The sequence below is a fragment of the Pundamilia nyererei genome, unplaced genomic scaffold (assembly GCF_000239375.1).
Source record: "Pundamilia nyererei isolate P.nyererei 1_Seehausen unplaced genomic scaffold, PunNye1.0 scaffold00449, whole genome shotgun sequence".
Classification (NCBI taxonomy): Eukaryota; Metazoa; Chordata; class Actinopteri; order Cichliformes; family Cichlidae; genus Pundamilia; species Pundamilia nyererei.
Window position 1 is genome coordinate 16349 of NW_005187850.1, and position 15507 is coordinate 31855.

The 15507-nt window shown below is 41.7% G+C and overlaps 2 protein-coding genes across 2 annotated transcripts in view; both read left to right on the forward strand.

Moving 5' to 3' along the window:
* Positions 1–4591, forward strand: part of LOC102200273 (olfactory receptor 4N5-like) — a 9699-nt gene extending 5108 nt beyond the window's left edge. The window contains exon 5 of the mRNA XM_013916068.1: positions 4512–4591. Coding sequence (XP_013771522.1) covers positions 4512–4591 — 80 coding nt within the window. The remainder of the gene's footprint in view (positions 1–4511) is intronic.
* A 2674-nt stretch (positions 4592–7265) lies between these two features.
* Positions 7266–15507, forward strand: part of LOC102200552 (potassium voltage-gated channel subfamily S member 2) — a 10879-nt gene continuing 2637 nt past the window's right edge. The window contains exons 1-7 of the mRNA XM_005753674.1: positions 7266–7535; positions 7664–7797; positions 8680–8844; positions 8924–9095; positions 10187–10270; positions 11194–11355; positions 12637–12720. Coding sequence (XP_005753731.1) covers positions 7287–7535; positions 7664–7797; positions 8680–8844; positions 8924–9095; positions 10187–10270; positions 11194–11355; positions 12637–12720 — 1050 coding nt within the window. The 5' untranslated portion in view covers positions 7266–7286. The remainder of the gene's footprint in view (positions 7536–7663; positions 7798–8679; positions 8845–8923; positions 9096–10186; positions 10271–11193; positions 11356–12636; positions 12721–15507) is intronic.

A 15507-nucleotide genomic window follows, 5' to 3' on the forward strand; every position in this document is an offset into this window, starting at 1 on the left:
TGGTGTATACTATTTCAGTGGATGTTCATACTAAATATGTAAAAACTTAAATAATATTCATCCCTGTCAACCACAAGCTCAGACTGTCTGAAACACTGAGGTTTCAGACAGTCTGAGGTTCACTCAGCACTTACATCCCCAAGAACTGTCTCAGGGACAAACCTTCTGTTTGCAAGGGGCAGCCAATCTGAAGAAAGCCATCCTGTACATGACAAATAAGGATTATTTCAAAATCTGAATCATGCAAAGCCACTGTGGTAAAGTCCGAGAATAAACATCTGAAGCTGGAAATGAGCATAATAAGCCCATTTTAATACTACAGATGCAGTGCAGCGGGTAATAAAGAGCTATGTTTGTTTCATTTAGTGAAACTAAATCTAACAAATGGGTCAGCTCTAGGTCAGTGTTGGTGTCAGAAACAGAGGCTTTGGGGCAATCTATCATTTTAGAGCTGCAGTGGCTGAACAGTGTTTCCAGATAACAAAAACAAACATACTTTAAAGTTATCGTGGGGAGTTTCTTATCCTGAACAAACTCCTTTGTAAAGTCAGTTACTGAGCGTCGGGAGCAGTTTACTCTAACAACAACATAATCCAGGCTCAGTGAAGGCTGTGTGGTATGTCTGTGAAGGTTCTCAGTCATCCAGGTCATCATAGTCTAAGGAGCTTGGAAAGAAAAGCGTCTGGACTTCTTTAGGTTGCTTGAAGACGTTTCACCTTCATCCGAGAAGCTTCTTCAGTTCTAGGGTCAAATGGTGGAGAGTCCCAGATTTAAGCCCTGTGGGAGTTTCCCCCCAAAGAGGGACAAAGGACCCCCTGATCACATGAGCCAAGGTGTGAAAACGGGTGTGGGTCACAATCAGCCAGAGTTTCGGGTGAGTTCATTGTGAAACCTAGTCCAGGATGTGAGTGGGCATTAAGGCATCTGGGAAGGGATCTCCCAGACACTCTCTGATACACCGGCTACATCCCCTATGTATCAGAGAAACTCAGGAGAGTTTTCTCCAAGCATGACATCCCAGTGTACTTCAGACCCAGCAACACACTCAGACCGAAACTGGTTCACCCGAAAGACAAAACTCCAAAACACAAACTTCACAATGTGGTGTATGCAGTACAGTGCAGCGAGGAATGCTCAGACCTCTACATCGAAGAGACCAAACAGCCACTTCACAAGTGCATGGCGCAACACAGAAGAGCCACCTCCACGGGACAAGACTCAGCAGTCCATCTGCATCTTAAGGGATAAAGGTCACTCTTTCGAGGATGCCAACGTTCACATTTTGGACAGAGAGGACAGATGGTTTGAAAGAGGAGTGAAAGAAGCCATCTATGTCCACTGTGAGCGACCATCTTTGAACAGAGGCGGGGGTTTACGACACCAACTCTCTGCCATCTATAATCCAGTTTTGAGATCCCTTCCCAGACGCCTTAACACCCACTCACATCCTGGGCCATCTGACCTCAGGAAATCACATGATAGGGTGGAGCCAGGTTTCACAATGAGCTCACCTGAAACCCTGGCTGATTGTGACCCACACCCGTTTTCACACCGTGGCTCATGTGATTAGGTAGAGGATCATCAGGGGTCCTTTGTCCCTCTTTGGGGGGAAACTCCCACAGGGTTTAAATTAGAGATGGACTGATCCGATATTACGTATCGGTATCAGTCCCATACTGACCTAAATTACTGAATCGGATATCGGAGAGAAATAAAAAATGTAATCCGATCCGAAGTATCACAAAATCACCTCACAAAACGCGCTACTTACCCAGCTCGGCGCATCGGAGCAGTATGTGTCACGTGATAGAGCGACTGTTGTCTGCGACACCTGTCGGCGGTCTGTTGGAGCATTTGGAGCCTCGCTACATGCTTCCTAACCGCGGCATTTCATCTTGGCAAAAACTTTCCCAGAGAAGTAAAGCAAGTGTGTAAGTTCATCCCTGAATGTTTGCAGAGTATTTCCACGTTAAGCTTAACAACTGATATATTGAGCCACAGCTGCACTGACCATCGGAGTTCGATACTGAGGTGAAAAGGAAGCGATTTGTCCGGTATTTCAGCTAGAATTAAAAAATAGACACAAAGCTGGAGTTATTCTGTCTTTGCTGCGCAGTTGCATCTGCTCTCATTCACTCCCCCTTCCTCTCCTGTTATTACTTCAAACATGAAACTGATCAATGATCAGCTGATCGGGTTTTCTGCTGCAAGTTCCGTCTTTCTTGTTTGTTTATCGCCCACTTTGCGCTAGAAAGAGGAGACCAGCGGATAAACAACAGCAGAATGTATTTATAAAAGCTGCTGGTCATGATATCGGTTTGCATATGTGGTGAGAGGGAAACGTGAAGATGAAACCAGGAGATGTCCTTACTGAACCATCAGAGCTGAACAGGTGATGAAGAAACAGGTTTACCTTTTAGTTGAATGAGTTGAAGGGAAGTTATGAACTGTTTCTGAGAGACAACTAACACCAGGATCCTTTTTTACATAGCTGAAGGCTGGTAACTGTGCAGGGGCGGGTCTAGCAAAGTTATGTCGGGGGCCAGGTAGGGCATTAACAGGGAGAGGGGGGCACAAAGACATACTTTTCTATGTTATGTCATTTAAAAACTTTGAATAAATAATTATCTGAATCTTACAACAAAAGAGGTCATCTGATTAAATGTATAGAAATCCATTACTGTATATAGTAACTAATAAGTCTAATATACACCTTAATAAGCTATAGTACTTTTTCCTTTGGTACCATCTGTGCAGTCTGCAATTCTGTTGAAGAAAGATGTTGAATCTATTTAATTATTGTAGAAAAATAATTGATTTCTGTGCATTTGTTTTACATTTGCATTAAATTAAAGTTGATTACATCGATTAAGGGCGGGGGGTGGTTCCCTAATATTTTTGCTGGGAGTTTGCAACCCTATTAGTGAGGTAGGTAACTACTCTTTAAAATACCAGAATAGGGAGGATGGTGTAGGTTTAAATTTATTAGATTGATCAGTGTTGCTAAACTATAAAATGTTTTGTGTGTAGTGTATTTTTTGCATACAGGTATAACAGAATAGCTTCGGTCGCTTGTTTTTTAAAACTTAAGTATGAACTTATACAAAATGCAGCGAGATATTTATAAAAAACAGTTTTATTGATTACAAAATACGCTATATCGGCTTCATATCGGTATCAGCAGATATTCAAATTTATGATATCAGAATCGGTATCGGATATTAAAAAGTGGTATCGTGCCATCTCTAGTTTAAATCTGGGACTCTCCACCATTTGACCCTAGAATGAAGAAGCTTCTCAGATGAGAGGTGAAAAATCCAGTCGCTTTTCTTTCCAAGCTCCTTAGACAAGGCTGTGTGATGAGTTTAAGAGGTCCAGTAAGACACTCCTGAGTTCAGATTATTTTGTAAGTTTTGTTTACATTCAGCTTTTATCACTAGAGGCCATTTTCAGTGGTTAAATACTCTTGCCTTATCAGTTTAATGCATGGAGGCATTCGGTCGTTGAATCTTTAGAAATGGATTTCTGAACATGCATCAACTTCAGAGAGGGACCGTTAACTCTCGTGGTTTCACAACAATGTATGCATTTACAAGGATGTGCCACAAAGAGAGCATAAACAATTATGAAGGATGAAAAATAACCATAAAACCAACCACATGAAACAAGAAAACACAAGAGAACCACAAAGACCAACCATAAAAAAACAGACAATGACCATGCAGAGACAAAACATTCACATAAATACGATTAACTAAAAATCACCAAAGAAACCAAACACAGCAAAGAGGAGACCAGAGATTACAGTGAAGTATATCCGAAATATATCAGCTGTGCATTACTGTGTGGCTGGATTCTAATGTTTCAGCAGCTGAATGTAATGTTGGCGTTTTCAGACTGAAATCATATTTCATAAATTATTCATGGACAACTTTTAAATAAACATGTAGCTACACACGAATTCAAAGGGATGTAAAAAAATCTGTTTTTCTGTTAAAAATGTGGTCAAGTGTAAAAGAGCGTTATATAGTAACGTACATGGAAGTATTATTATTATTATTATTATTATTATTATTGTTATTCTTGTCCAGCGCTCTGTGAGTTCTTACACCCGTCTCTGAGTTTGACCCAAACATGCCGCTGACGGATGAAGACAGATTCCAGCTGCGGTAAAGCGAACAATAGCCAGGACGTGTGACCATAAATCAGTGAGCTGAGCGAAGAGAAACCGGATTAAATACCAGCAGGAAGACAGTGAAAGATTCAGGAGCAGATGAAGTCAGAGCGTCCTGGTTAAAACGCCATTATGTCCACATTAGGTTAACACCTCTCTGCGATTCCTCGGGCGATTTCCTACACTCTGTAATTAGAGGCTGTGTAACCTTGTTACATTACATTATAGCTACACTTTACCTGCAGCGAGGCACTTACTGCAGCCTCACAATGGATGGATGGATGGATGGATGGATGGATGGATGTCCTCGGTCCTGCTAGAGTGAGCACCACATGAGAAGCAACTGTTTGGATATTTACACCTGTGCTGCCTTTGTTTCCCCTGCAGCATCTGCTGCCTGCTCCACTCTGTGTGTAGAGGACGGCCACACAAAGGCTCAGAAATATAAGGAGGGTGTACACTGAGGGAATACCAATCACAATCCAAACTGGAAGCAGCATTTTCTGTCTGAAGTGCATCTGACCTATTAAAAGTGGCTTAAAATATACACAACAGTTTAGTACTGATGTGACCATGTGACACATGTTTAACCAGATTTCCCCACATAAAAGCAGCCTGACACGTCGTCAGCTCAGACTGATGACTGCAAAAGTCAAAACACAGAAGATGAAGAGGAAATGTGTCTGCGAGTTAACCCAGCAGGGATACTATTACAAGGAATAACTGAGCATAATTTTTTAAAAGCAACACAGTATGGCCTTAAAGCCTCACATTATTAGACTGCAGTATATATACTGATGGATTTTTGTGTTCCCTTTAAAGACATCAGTGAAAAAAAGAACAAATTGGTGCAGAAACACAAGTTATGAAGTGTCAGGTTCAAACGTTTTTTGTGGGGGAATCCTCACCAGACATGCCGTATAATATCCAGCTCTAGTCGTCACATGACGCCAAGTCTCAGCCCTCAGACAGGTCTTTGAAAGAGTGTCACGATAAACTGTTGTGTGGTGTGTTTGGGGGACGGCTGTAAATTGTAGCTCCAAAAACACGAGTTACACTCAGCTCAAACTGGCGGTGATGGAGTGAAAATGAAAACAGTGCTGCAGACACCTTCATCCTCACAACCTTTACTTGTTGCTAAGCGATATTAATACAATTCTTGGCAACTAAACAGGACTGAATTATGTTTTCCTGGCGGTCATGTTACCTTGGTATTGTTAAAAACATCTTAAATCACAGCAGGAAGATTTGGGAGACGCTGATAGCATCACAGCACTTTCCACAATTTTGGGGGTTTGATGTGAACTTTGTAATTTACTCATCTGTTGTCTGATTTCATTGTGTAGCTTCTTTTTGTTGTGAAAGTATGCGCGCTGTGTGGGTGTTTGCACCGGGAGTACAGTAAATGAGCACGTGTGGGAGTTCTGGCTGCATCGATATATGTTGTTTTTGTTTTTTTAAACTTGATGGAGAAAGTTGCAAGAAACCATGAGGTCAGAAGAACCGTTTTAAATCTTCTGCTTCTTGCACAGAAACACTTTGAAAATGTGCAAACTGTGGTTACGCTTAGATTAAGTCTGGCTCTCAGCCAGTGCTCGTTGTGTTTTGTGGTCAACATGAAAATGTCTCTATGTACTTACATATTAGTTTCTGCCCCCCTGGTCTTAAAAGTCCATTTAGAGCAGCAGGTGGAGTTAGAGGAGCTAGAATTTTAAAAAGAAGCTCAAACGTTTGGAGCAGAAAATAAAGCTGAGACTCTTCTTTGTTACACGCTCCTCATGGGGGGTTTGACGAGTGCTGACTCAGCTTGAGATAAAGACGACAAAGATTAAGGGCGAGAGATGAGTCATGATTCAGTCAGATGCACATTAACTGTCAAACGATCACAGCTTCCATTAAAATGTTGTGTCTGTCATCAAAGGGGTCGTATTCAGCTAATTTCCAGCCCCAAGAATAGCTCTGAGTGATCGCACTTCAAAATAATCCTTGTTTATGTCATGGTGAAACTTCCAGTTCATCCTCTGTCTGAAACCAGACGATTTAGCTCCTCCCAGCTTGTTTCTGATTGGTCGCTCATCACAAACTGAAGGTTTTAGGGAATATATTATTTTCTATCCCCATCCATAATGTCCAGGATGGACATGGGTGGAGATGTCCACTCTTTATGACATCACAAAGACCCAAGAGCAGAAAAAACTGTGTGAATCTGAGTGTTTAGCACAGTCTGAAGCCTGGAACATGTGACTCATAGAAGGAAGGAGGAGAAGGATAAACTGTACAGGTTTCCTCTACCTGTACATGACGTATAGATGCAAGAATAAGAATAAAACTTGATCGTCTGAGTGAGTGATAGTAGAACAGAGGGGCATTATTTATCATTGTTAGTGATACTGAATCGCAGTACTTACTCCTCACTAGAAGGCTGCGGTTGCCGAATATGAAGCAGCCCTCATGTAACTGAATCTGGAACGTAAAGATCGCGTGTACTCAGAAAACCATGCGTCGATAAATTCCCTTTGAAAAAAACGTTGAGAAATGCCTCTGAGCTTCGGCCCAGCAGAACCACGGCAGAAAACGCCGATTTAAGTTAGGAAACATCACTTTGAATTGGCTTTTCCACCTCTGATGTCTTTTCCTTTTAAGATGATTACATTTTAATGCTTCATTTCTCTCGCTGTCTCAGTCATGTGTCTTACTGACAGATTCACATGTGAGACAAGAATCAAGAGGGGGGATAATGAGAAGTCTTCACAGAAACTGCTGCAGATCTGTGTTTGTGTCCTGTGGAGATTTAATTCAAAGCTGAATTGATTTTTATGTCTGAGCACAGCTTGGCTGTTTGGGTTTTATCCATATATGTTCACAGTTTTTGAAATTAACCAGCAATTTTATCACAAATGACTTACACAAAGGGAAACTGTTGCAGCAGAGACATGCGGGGATGCGGTGAAAGGAAATGAATGGTGACAGATGGTTGAGTATACTGGCATGATGTGGTAAATATGTTGGAAAGGGTATGTTTACAGGACTCAGGCTAACACACTGATAGATCAGACTCACAGTTTCCTTTTTATCTACATCGTGTCTTTTAATAATGTAACCACTAAATTAAATGTCTCTAAAAAGTGTCACAGCGGTGTTTTTCAGTTTGTGTTCATTTCATTGTCTTTGTGTCTCAGCTGATCTAACCATGGGGAAGGAGAGTCTGCCCAGCTGGGCTCACCAGGACTCTGACGAGGGTCTCGTCCACGTGAACGTCGGAGGTCTGAAGAGGAGCCTCTGTTCCAGCACGCTGAAGAAATTCCCAGACACCAGACTGGGAAAGCTGCTGGCATGTGACTCAGAGGAGGCCATACTGCAGGTGTTTGGGTGTGAGCGGGATACGACTGACACGAGACCTGATGGATTTTTGCTTGACTTGCTAAAAGCCCACCTGCTTCTCTTCTTCTTCACTCTTCCTCTGTCGTATTCCCACCTTTCCTGCTATAGGTGTGTGATGACTATGATGTGCAGGAGAAGGAGTTTTACTTTGATAGGAATCCCGGCCTGTTCCCTTACGTCATCCACTTCTACCAAACTGGCAAACTTCACATCATGGAGGAGCTGTGCGTCTTCTCCTTCAGGTCTGTCTGAGCAACATTCATTTTAACATCCTCATCCCTCTGCATCCCAGAGAACCTTTACACCTGTCATACCAATCCAGCTGGAACTGATTGTGGACGTTTGTGACTCAAACAAAGGTTTTAGTCTGTTCAGTTTTTCTTGGTTTATCTGACCTGTAATCAGACACAGCAGCTGCTAACGGACTTCACTGTTCATAGTTGCTTTGCATGAAAAACTTTAAAGCCTAAAAACATAAACAGTAAAATGAATTCATCAACTCTACACAATCGTGTAAAATTTAAGCAGCTGATCCTTTAAAAAAGTCACAAACCCAAACTACTAAGACTAAGTTGTAACATCTCACCTCTTATTCATGATCTCACACACTGAAGCACTGCTGTTGTGCACAAATGTGACATCATCTACAGTCACTGAGGGTGCAGCGCTGGTGGTGGAGGCTTTGATTGGTCCCGTGTCCTGGACATGAACGCAAAGACTGAGCTCCACGGTTGGATTGCTTTTGTTTTACTTTTCTTTAACTTTTCTTAAACTGAGGTTTGCTCAAAAAGCCTGTTTGGTTACCTTCAGGAACACATCCTGGTTTTCACACCAAAGCAAATCTGCAAATCCTGTAGTGGATCTTCAGGTGTGTCAGTGTTATATTTGTGCTGGAAAGAACAAGCAGAGATTTAACGTGAATTAGGCCTTTGGCCTGCTTGCATATGTCCTTTGTTTATGCAGCATACTGTAATTATAGGAGTCATGGATCCATTTAGTGCACTAATAACATTGGAAGCAGATGAAGAAAAAAACAGATGGAAATCATTTTCTTTTGATGTAGTTTGCACTTTTCTTTAAATACTGCATAGATAACCTTGATTTGGCTTCTATTCCCCGAACAGCCAGGAGATCGAGTACTGGGGCATCAATGAGTTCTTCCTGGACAGTTGCTGTAGTTACCGTTACCACGACCGCAAACTGGAGAGCAGCCGACATCGTAGCTGGGACGATGAGAGCGACGCCAGCAGTGTAGACACATCTGTGGACGAGATATCCGACTTAAACAAGTAAAAGACACACAGCTGCACTTTCTTTCTCCTTTTTTAAAATAAATTATTAACTCGCTGCCTTTTTCCACCCTCGCAGAGACATGCAGCACTTCCAGGAAGTGCGTTATGGGAACATCAGGAAGTGTTTGTGGTTGACGCTGGAGAACCCGGGATACTCCATCCCCAGCAAGCTCTTCAGTCTGCTGTCCATCGGAGTGGTGCTCACATCCATCTCCACCATGTGTATCAACAGCATGCCAGAGTATCAGGTGGGTACGGCGAGCTGGAAACATGGAGACCAAACAACACAGTTCAGTCAGCTTTCAGCAGGAAGCATCTGTTGGCTTCATCGGGCTGATTTAGGCTCACGTGAAGACAATTCGAGTATTTAACCTTTTTCATCCACAGTTTCATTAAAACAGTTTGTTTGCTCTCAGAGTCAAACTCAGTGAAATCAAATAGACAAACTAATTTTGTGTGACTTACACTCGCATAATATTACCAAAGACGTCTTTCACAAAGAGCCTTAAATCCGCTCTGAGAAAGACAGAAAAACATGCTTGAAGCAACCTTATGAACTGAAAACAAAGTAAAATACTGATAATTGTTTGCATCCAAACAGAGTGATGCTAAAAGCCAAAGTACCCGGGTCCAGGTCACAGGGACAGCGATGTCCTGGCCAGCTCTCCCAGCTTTTTAAGGAAGTAAACTGAGATATAATCTCTCCAGTGTGTCCTTTAACTGCTCAGACAGTCTGCAGAGGAAGTTCATTTCCTTCGTTTGTGACCTCACTCTTTCAGTAAGTGGCCAAAGGTGATGGTGGGAAACGAAATGAACCAGTAAATCGACAGCTTGGACACGCAGCTCTCTGTGCTTTAGATTTTTCCCGATTAAGTCCCAAAACACACGAACAACTATTTACATAAAGAGAATTACAGAAGAATAAAGTACCAATAAAATGATTTAATCAGTCAGATAGATTGACCCTGTTTTACTTGTGTTTTATTTAAACTCTTGATGCCTTATTGAGTCTATTTTTTAACACGTTTTTATCCTTAGTCCACCTTATATCATCACTTTTCCATTTATTACAACAGATCATTTCTGTTTAGCCACCATGTGTCTGTTTCTCTTTTCTTTGGCTCTAAGATCAGCGTTCATGCTGAACTGAGCATTCTACCTTTGATGTCTGTTAAAGCAAATCCTGTCGTTGAAAAGATACATGAATAAAAATTTGTGTTTGTAATTATTTCAAAATAAAAATATCTAATGGGCTCTCAAATTTTAATACATTTGAAATCACTAAATGTTTAATTGAAAACACTTTTAGAAACTGTCCTCTGTCCTTTTTTTCTCCCAGACTTTTGATTCTGATGGAAAGTTGATTGAAGAGCCGACCATGCAGGCGCTGGAGGTGTTCTGCTCCTGCTGGTTCACCTTCGAGGTGAGGTGATTAAAACTAAGCATGCTGTGAACTGTTTTACTGTGCACTAAAAGCTCACTGGGTCTAATATTTGAGGTTGTGTATAAGGGCATTTCCCATGCATGTCAATGAGAAGGAAAAAAGTAATAAACTTAACTGTGTATCAGTTAAGCAAACAAAGATAATATGCTTTAAAATGATCATAAATATGTATCTCACGCTGGAGATTTATCAAAGGGAAGATGAAACACAGCACAGAGTTTAATGTCTTTGCAGGGATGAAGGAAAAGGCACTTTAAATACTCCTGAAAGATAGCAACGTGCTACACGGTGAAGGCAGGAAACACAGAACAGAGAGGATCACTCTGAAAATATACGGAGCAGGAAGTGAAAAAAAACAACAGAGAAACAGGTCGTGAAGGAAGACACGGGGACAACTTCACAAAGACTAACAGAGTAAATACAGCAGAGAGAGAAAGGTACACAAGGAGGGAATTAAACTTATGGAAGCCAAGTGAGGAAATACCCTTCAAAATAAAACAGGAAGAACGTCAGTTTGAGGTTTGAGCCCATGTTCCTTTACTGTGTATCTTTCGCCGCTCTCTCTCCCCTCTTTACTGCTGTCCCGTCAAATAAATCTTTAAAAATAAAGAAGGAAGTAAAATGAAAGGAAGACAAAGAACATCACACAAAGACGCGGGGAACTCACGAGACACAGAGAAAAACCCTCAAAGAATGCAAAGTCAGACCATGATGAGCTGTTACATACTTCATTCAATTGGTTTGACTTGCATTTAATTATTTACTTTGTTTAAACCAAACACAAATTCCAGGCACAGTTAAAATACCTAAACTTAAATATTAGGCCCAAATATGTCAGTGCTGATAGAGACGCTGAACACAGAGGACAGTGACAAACGCTGAGTGTTTGTGATCTCTTTGAGGTCGTCACGCGGCTGCTGCTCGCACCAAACAGGAAGAAGTTCTTCCATCACCCTCTGAACATCATTGACATGGTGTCTGTGGTTCCCATCTACGTCACTCTGCTCTTTGACATGACTCTGGGATCCGAGTCCGAGCTGGGCAACCTGGGACGACTCATACAGGTCTGTGCTGTGGATGTGGGCCGCATGCTGCTCTGGTAAAAATGTAACGAAGGATTCGTCACATTTGTCATAATCGCTCAGTAAAGGCTGTGATAGTTTGTATTTATGGTGACAGTGTCTGATATGCAGTATTAATCTCATCAGTCCCATCAAAGAGCTCACTGTTAATATTACATGCACCATCTGTGGAGGTTCTGCTAGCCTCAAACTGTAACGCTGAGACAGTATTAATAACTGCAGACCATGTAGAGTGAGATCACACAAGCAACAACAACCAGTTCTTGGACCACACTCATTTTATATTACACACGATGAAGAGAAATCATAAAGGAAGTCAATGTAAGAGTGTATGCTTACTCACAGGTCTTAATGTCACACTTAAGATTCTCCTGTAGCAGGAGGAAACTAAGGCTTATGGATTGTAGCTCCATTAGTCTGATATATTTCCAGGTCCTGAATGACAGTCTAGCATTTCATGGATCTGTGCGGCTAATTAGTGCACAACTATGATACATGTGTAACTGGAACTATTTCTCAATCAATATTTCTAAAATGACAAAGATTCAAATGCCACAACACAAAACCTGCTCTTTATAACAACAACGTTCAGTTCATTTTAAATTTAAAACATCGGGGTCAGGGATTTTTTTAGGGTTTCGTGTCACATTTGAGAAACTTTTTGTCATTCACAGTTCAAAACTGTTATATTTAATGAGGCGCCTCCGTTCACCCACTGTTCAACCCTTTATCACACCAGTATCATACTGGGCCTGGGCTTATTTTATCATTCTGGCTGTAAAATTATAAAATAACTCTCATCTTTGAGGAACCATTTTTTCTGTAGCCCAGTGTGGTTGAGGAGTTACAGTAATGTGAAGCTGATTTTTCCATGAATGCTTTGTGCTTATCTCCCTAAAGCTCGTCTTCTCTTCTTTCTGTTACTTTCTGTCATTTAAAGAGCACTAAAAATAAAATGGGCCTGCTGCTGAGCTAATGCTAGGGTCTTCAACACCAACATGTCGTTGATGCAACTTCCTTCAGATTGGCTGTTCCTCGCAAACAAAAGCTTAGAGCACATGGTGGGTGTGGCTTCTGTGCTCATTAGAAAAAAACCCGTCTGAAGCTCGCGGCGATTACGCGTCCGTACACTGACCCCGTTATTTGAAGCTTCGTGACTCCACCGTTGGATCAGTGTAGTGAATGTCTGCAGCTGCTGCCGTGCAGCCAGAGTTCGACTCTTTTTAAAGATTCAGACTCATAGTCCACTCTGTGTCCTCTCAGGTGTTCAGGTTAATGAGGATCTTCAGAGTGTTAAAGTTGGCCCGACACTCGACAGGCCTGCGATCACTGGGAGCAACACTGCGGGTGAGTGGGGACTCTGTCTGCTCCCACAGACACACAAAGTTTTGTAATGTGTGGATCCCATACACACAGCGACATTAACCAGCCGTACAAACAACGTGACTGATTTTTGTTTTGTAGTTTTGTGACATTTTGTTCTGTTGACCTTTCTGGAGACGCCTCAGATACAGGTTGATGGATTGTGAGCAGATCTCAGCTGATGTGATGCACACTGTTTTGGAGATGACGCACAAAAAAGACAACGGAAGGAAACTAAAGTTTGCATGTGGGCTGCAGTTTTTAACACAAGATCTCACTGATGTTCACTTGTTGAGTTTAGGGGAATTGTGTCAGTGTGTTTGAGATGGAAGAAAAACAACATCAGGAAACACATGACTTAGCAATTCCAATTAGCTAGCATTGCTGTGGATGGTTTATAATTCAAATCATGCTTTCAAGGTATAAGTTGGATTAGTGAGGTCATCTGTAAAAGCCTTGAAGCTAGCACAATCTATGATGGCAACATTTACACTTTAAGTCATGTTTACACATTAATCTGCTCAGAATCTCTTTATGCAACCTTTAACATCTGATGGAAACTTGGTTTAATATTCTAAATCAGTCCAAGCAACCTTTTTGTATATATTGTGTATGTGTAGTATCATGTGTAATGTATCAATGACACCAGCGGGGAAAATGGACGCACCATCCCAATTCCTAAAAAGTTGGGACGCAGCGTAAAATGTTTTTGTAAACTTCATAAACCCAAAGTTTATTCACCGAGAAGCTCAGAGACACCGTTTCTAAGAAGTAAAATATTCCAGAATAATGTTCCTGAATTTAAAATTGTGAAGGCTGTGAATATCTCCTCATCTATGATGCATAATATCATCAAAATAATCAGAGAGTTGGGAGAAATCAGTGTGTGCAGGGTCGGTTCTGCCTATGAACACAACTCACCGTGCCATCTGCGCGGGACGGCAGGTTAAAGCTCTATCGTGCAAACAAGAAGCCGTATGGGAACGTGATCCAGAAACACCGCCGTCTCTCGTAGCTGATTAAAATTGGACTGAGGCAACGTGAAAAACTGTTCTGAGGTCAGACAAACTGAAATGTGAAATTCTATTTGGAAATCATGGATGCTACGGCCTCTGGACTAAAGAGCAGAGGGAACATCTGGCTTGTTATCAGCACTCAGTTCAGAAACCTGCATCTCTGATGGTATTACATATGCTTCCATCCAGACGACAACTTTTCCAGGGAAGGCCTTCCTATTCCCGCAGCACAGCTCCTTGGATAGAGTCCAAGTGCTCAAGTGGCAGCCTGCAGTCCGGACCGTACACCAACTGAAAATCGCTTCTCGCCTGCTGCACATGCCGTCCATCTGAGGATTAGTGATTAGTTTTAAGACCCGCTCGAGCCAAACCTCTCAGACTGTGACCAGTCAGCATACCTGTTAAGCCACTGACCTGCAACAGACGTCTTTCCCAGGATTTCCAAGCTGATCTGTGTGCACTGAGAAAGGAACTGAGGAAACTTACCTGCCTGTCCACCTGCTACCGCTCCTCCCGTCCCTCCCAGGATGTCAGGATAGTCTAACCACTCCTCTGCTCTGGCTCTGACCGAGTCTTCTCTCCTTTGTTGACAAAACAGCTGCCTGAATCACCGTCCTGTGATTCATCAGCCTCAGGTCCTGCTGCCTTTTAAACCTTGTGTAAATACACTTGTTAAACAGCTCTGTCGGTTGCTGGGTTGTGAATGCAGAGTCCAGAACTTCAGAGTCTCCTTTGACTTATGACAGCTGGTCTCCTGAGTTCCCAGATGTTTATGGACTCATGATGCATGCATGTGGGAATGCACGGCCTGTCCCAGCATCCTGAGATGGACTACTGTCATCAAATTCAAAATGAGCATTTATTTTTCTTAAAATTAGATATTTTGTCAATTCTATTGTGAACATAATCTGATATTATGGAAATCCATGTGTTCTGTTTTATTTGACATTTTTTGGAGGTGGAGTTGTTGATGAAGGATCAGGGACCATGCTGCTCCTCCTGGTTTTCATTACATCTGCACGTTGTGTTTCCGTCTCGTCTCCTATACCATGAGCTTGTTCCTTCCAGCAGAGGATTATTAAAGCCTTTATTAAAGTGCAGCACCACTTTAATAAAGTTCCTGATCCGTGACCGGCATTTGAAATGAAGCACTGAGAGCTTATTTGGTCTCTTTCCTGCATATCAAGTAATGAAAAAGCCTTTAACTCAAAACATTAGTTTAATGTTTAGTTTGATCTTGAAAATGGAAAACAAAACATTTCAGAAGTAAAGCATAATCTAATGAAAAAGCAGTTCTCTGAAAAAAGACCAGCTTCATTGTGAATTGACTTTTACTGCTGCTTATTTGTGGAAATGCTCCATTTCTCAGATAACTCATTTTTTTACTCCACTGACTGTTTTTTTGCATACAAAGTTTTTTTTCTCTTACATTTGTTTTTCATAGTGTAAAGGATCCACATTTCTTTATTTTTTACACTCCTTTTTCAGCACCATCCTTCTTCATTTTAATATAGCTGACATTTGTTTCCTTTAAAGCAGGGGTGGGGGCCATTTCATTTTTTACAAAGTACCGTGTTACTAAGCCTCATGAGGTTTCATGGCTATTAATGCACTCACCACAAAACTTGCACACGTTATTCTCTGTCTGTCTGTGGTCGTGTGAGAGCTGCTTGTTAAGGACTCAAACTCTGGGGAAGAGCGTTAACGTTGAGCTCTCAGCTCATCATGTTTAGCATGTTTCGAACTGTAATGGCGC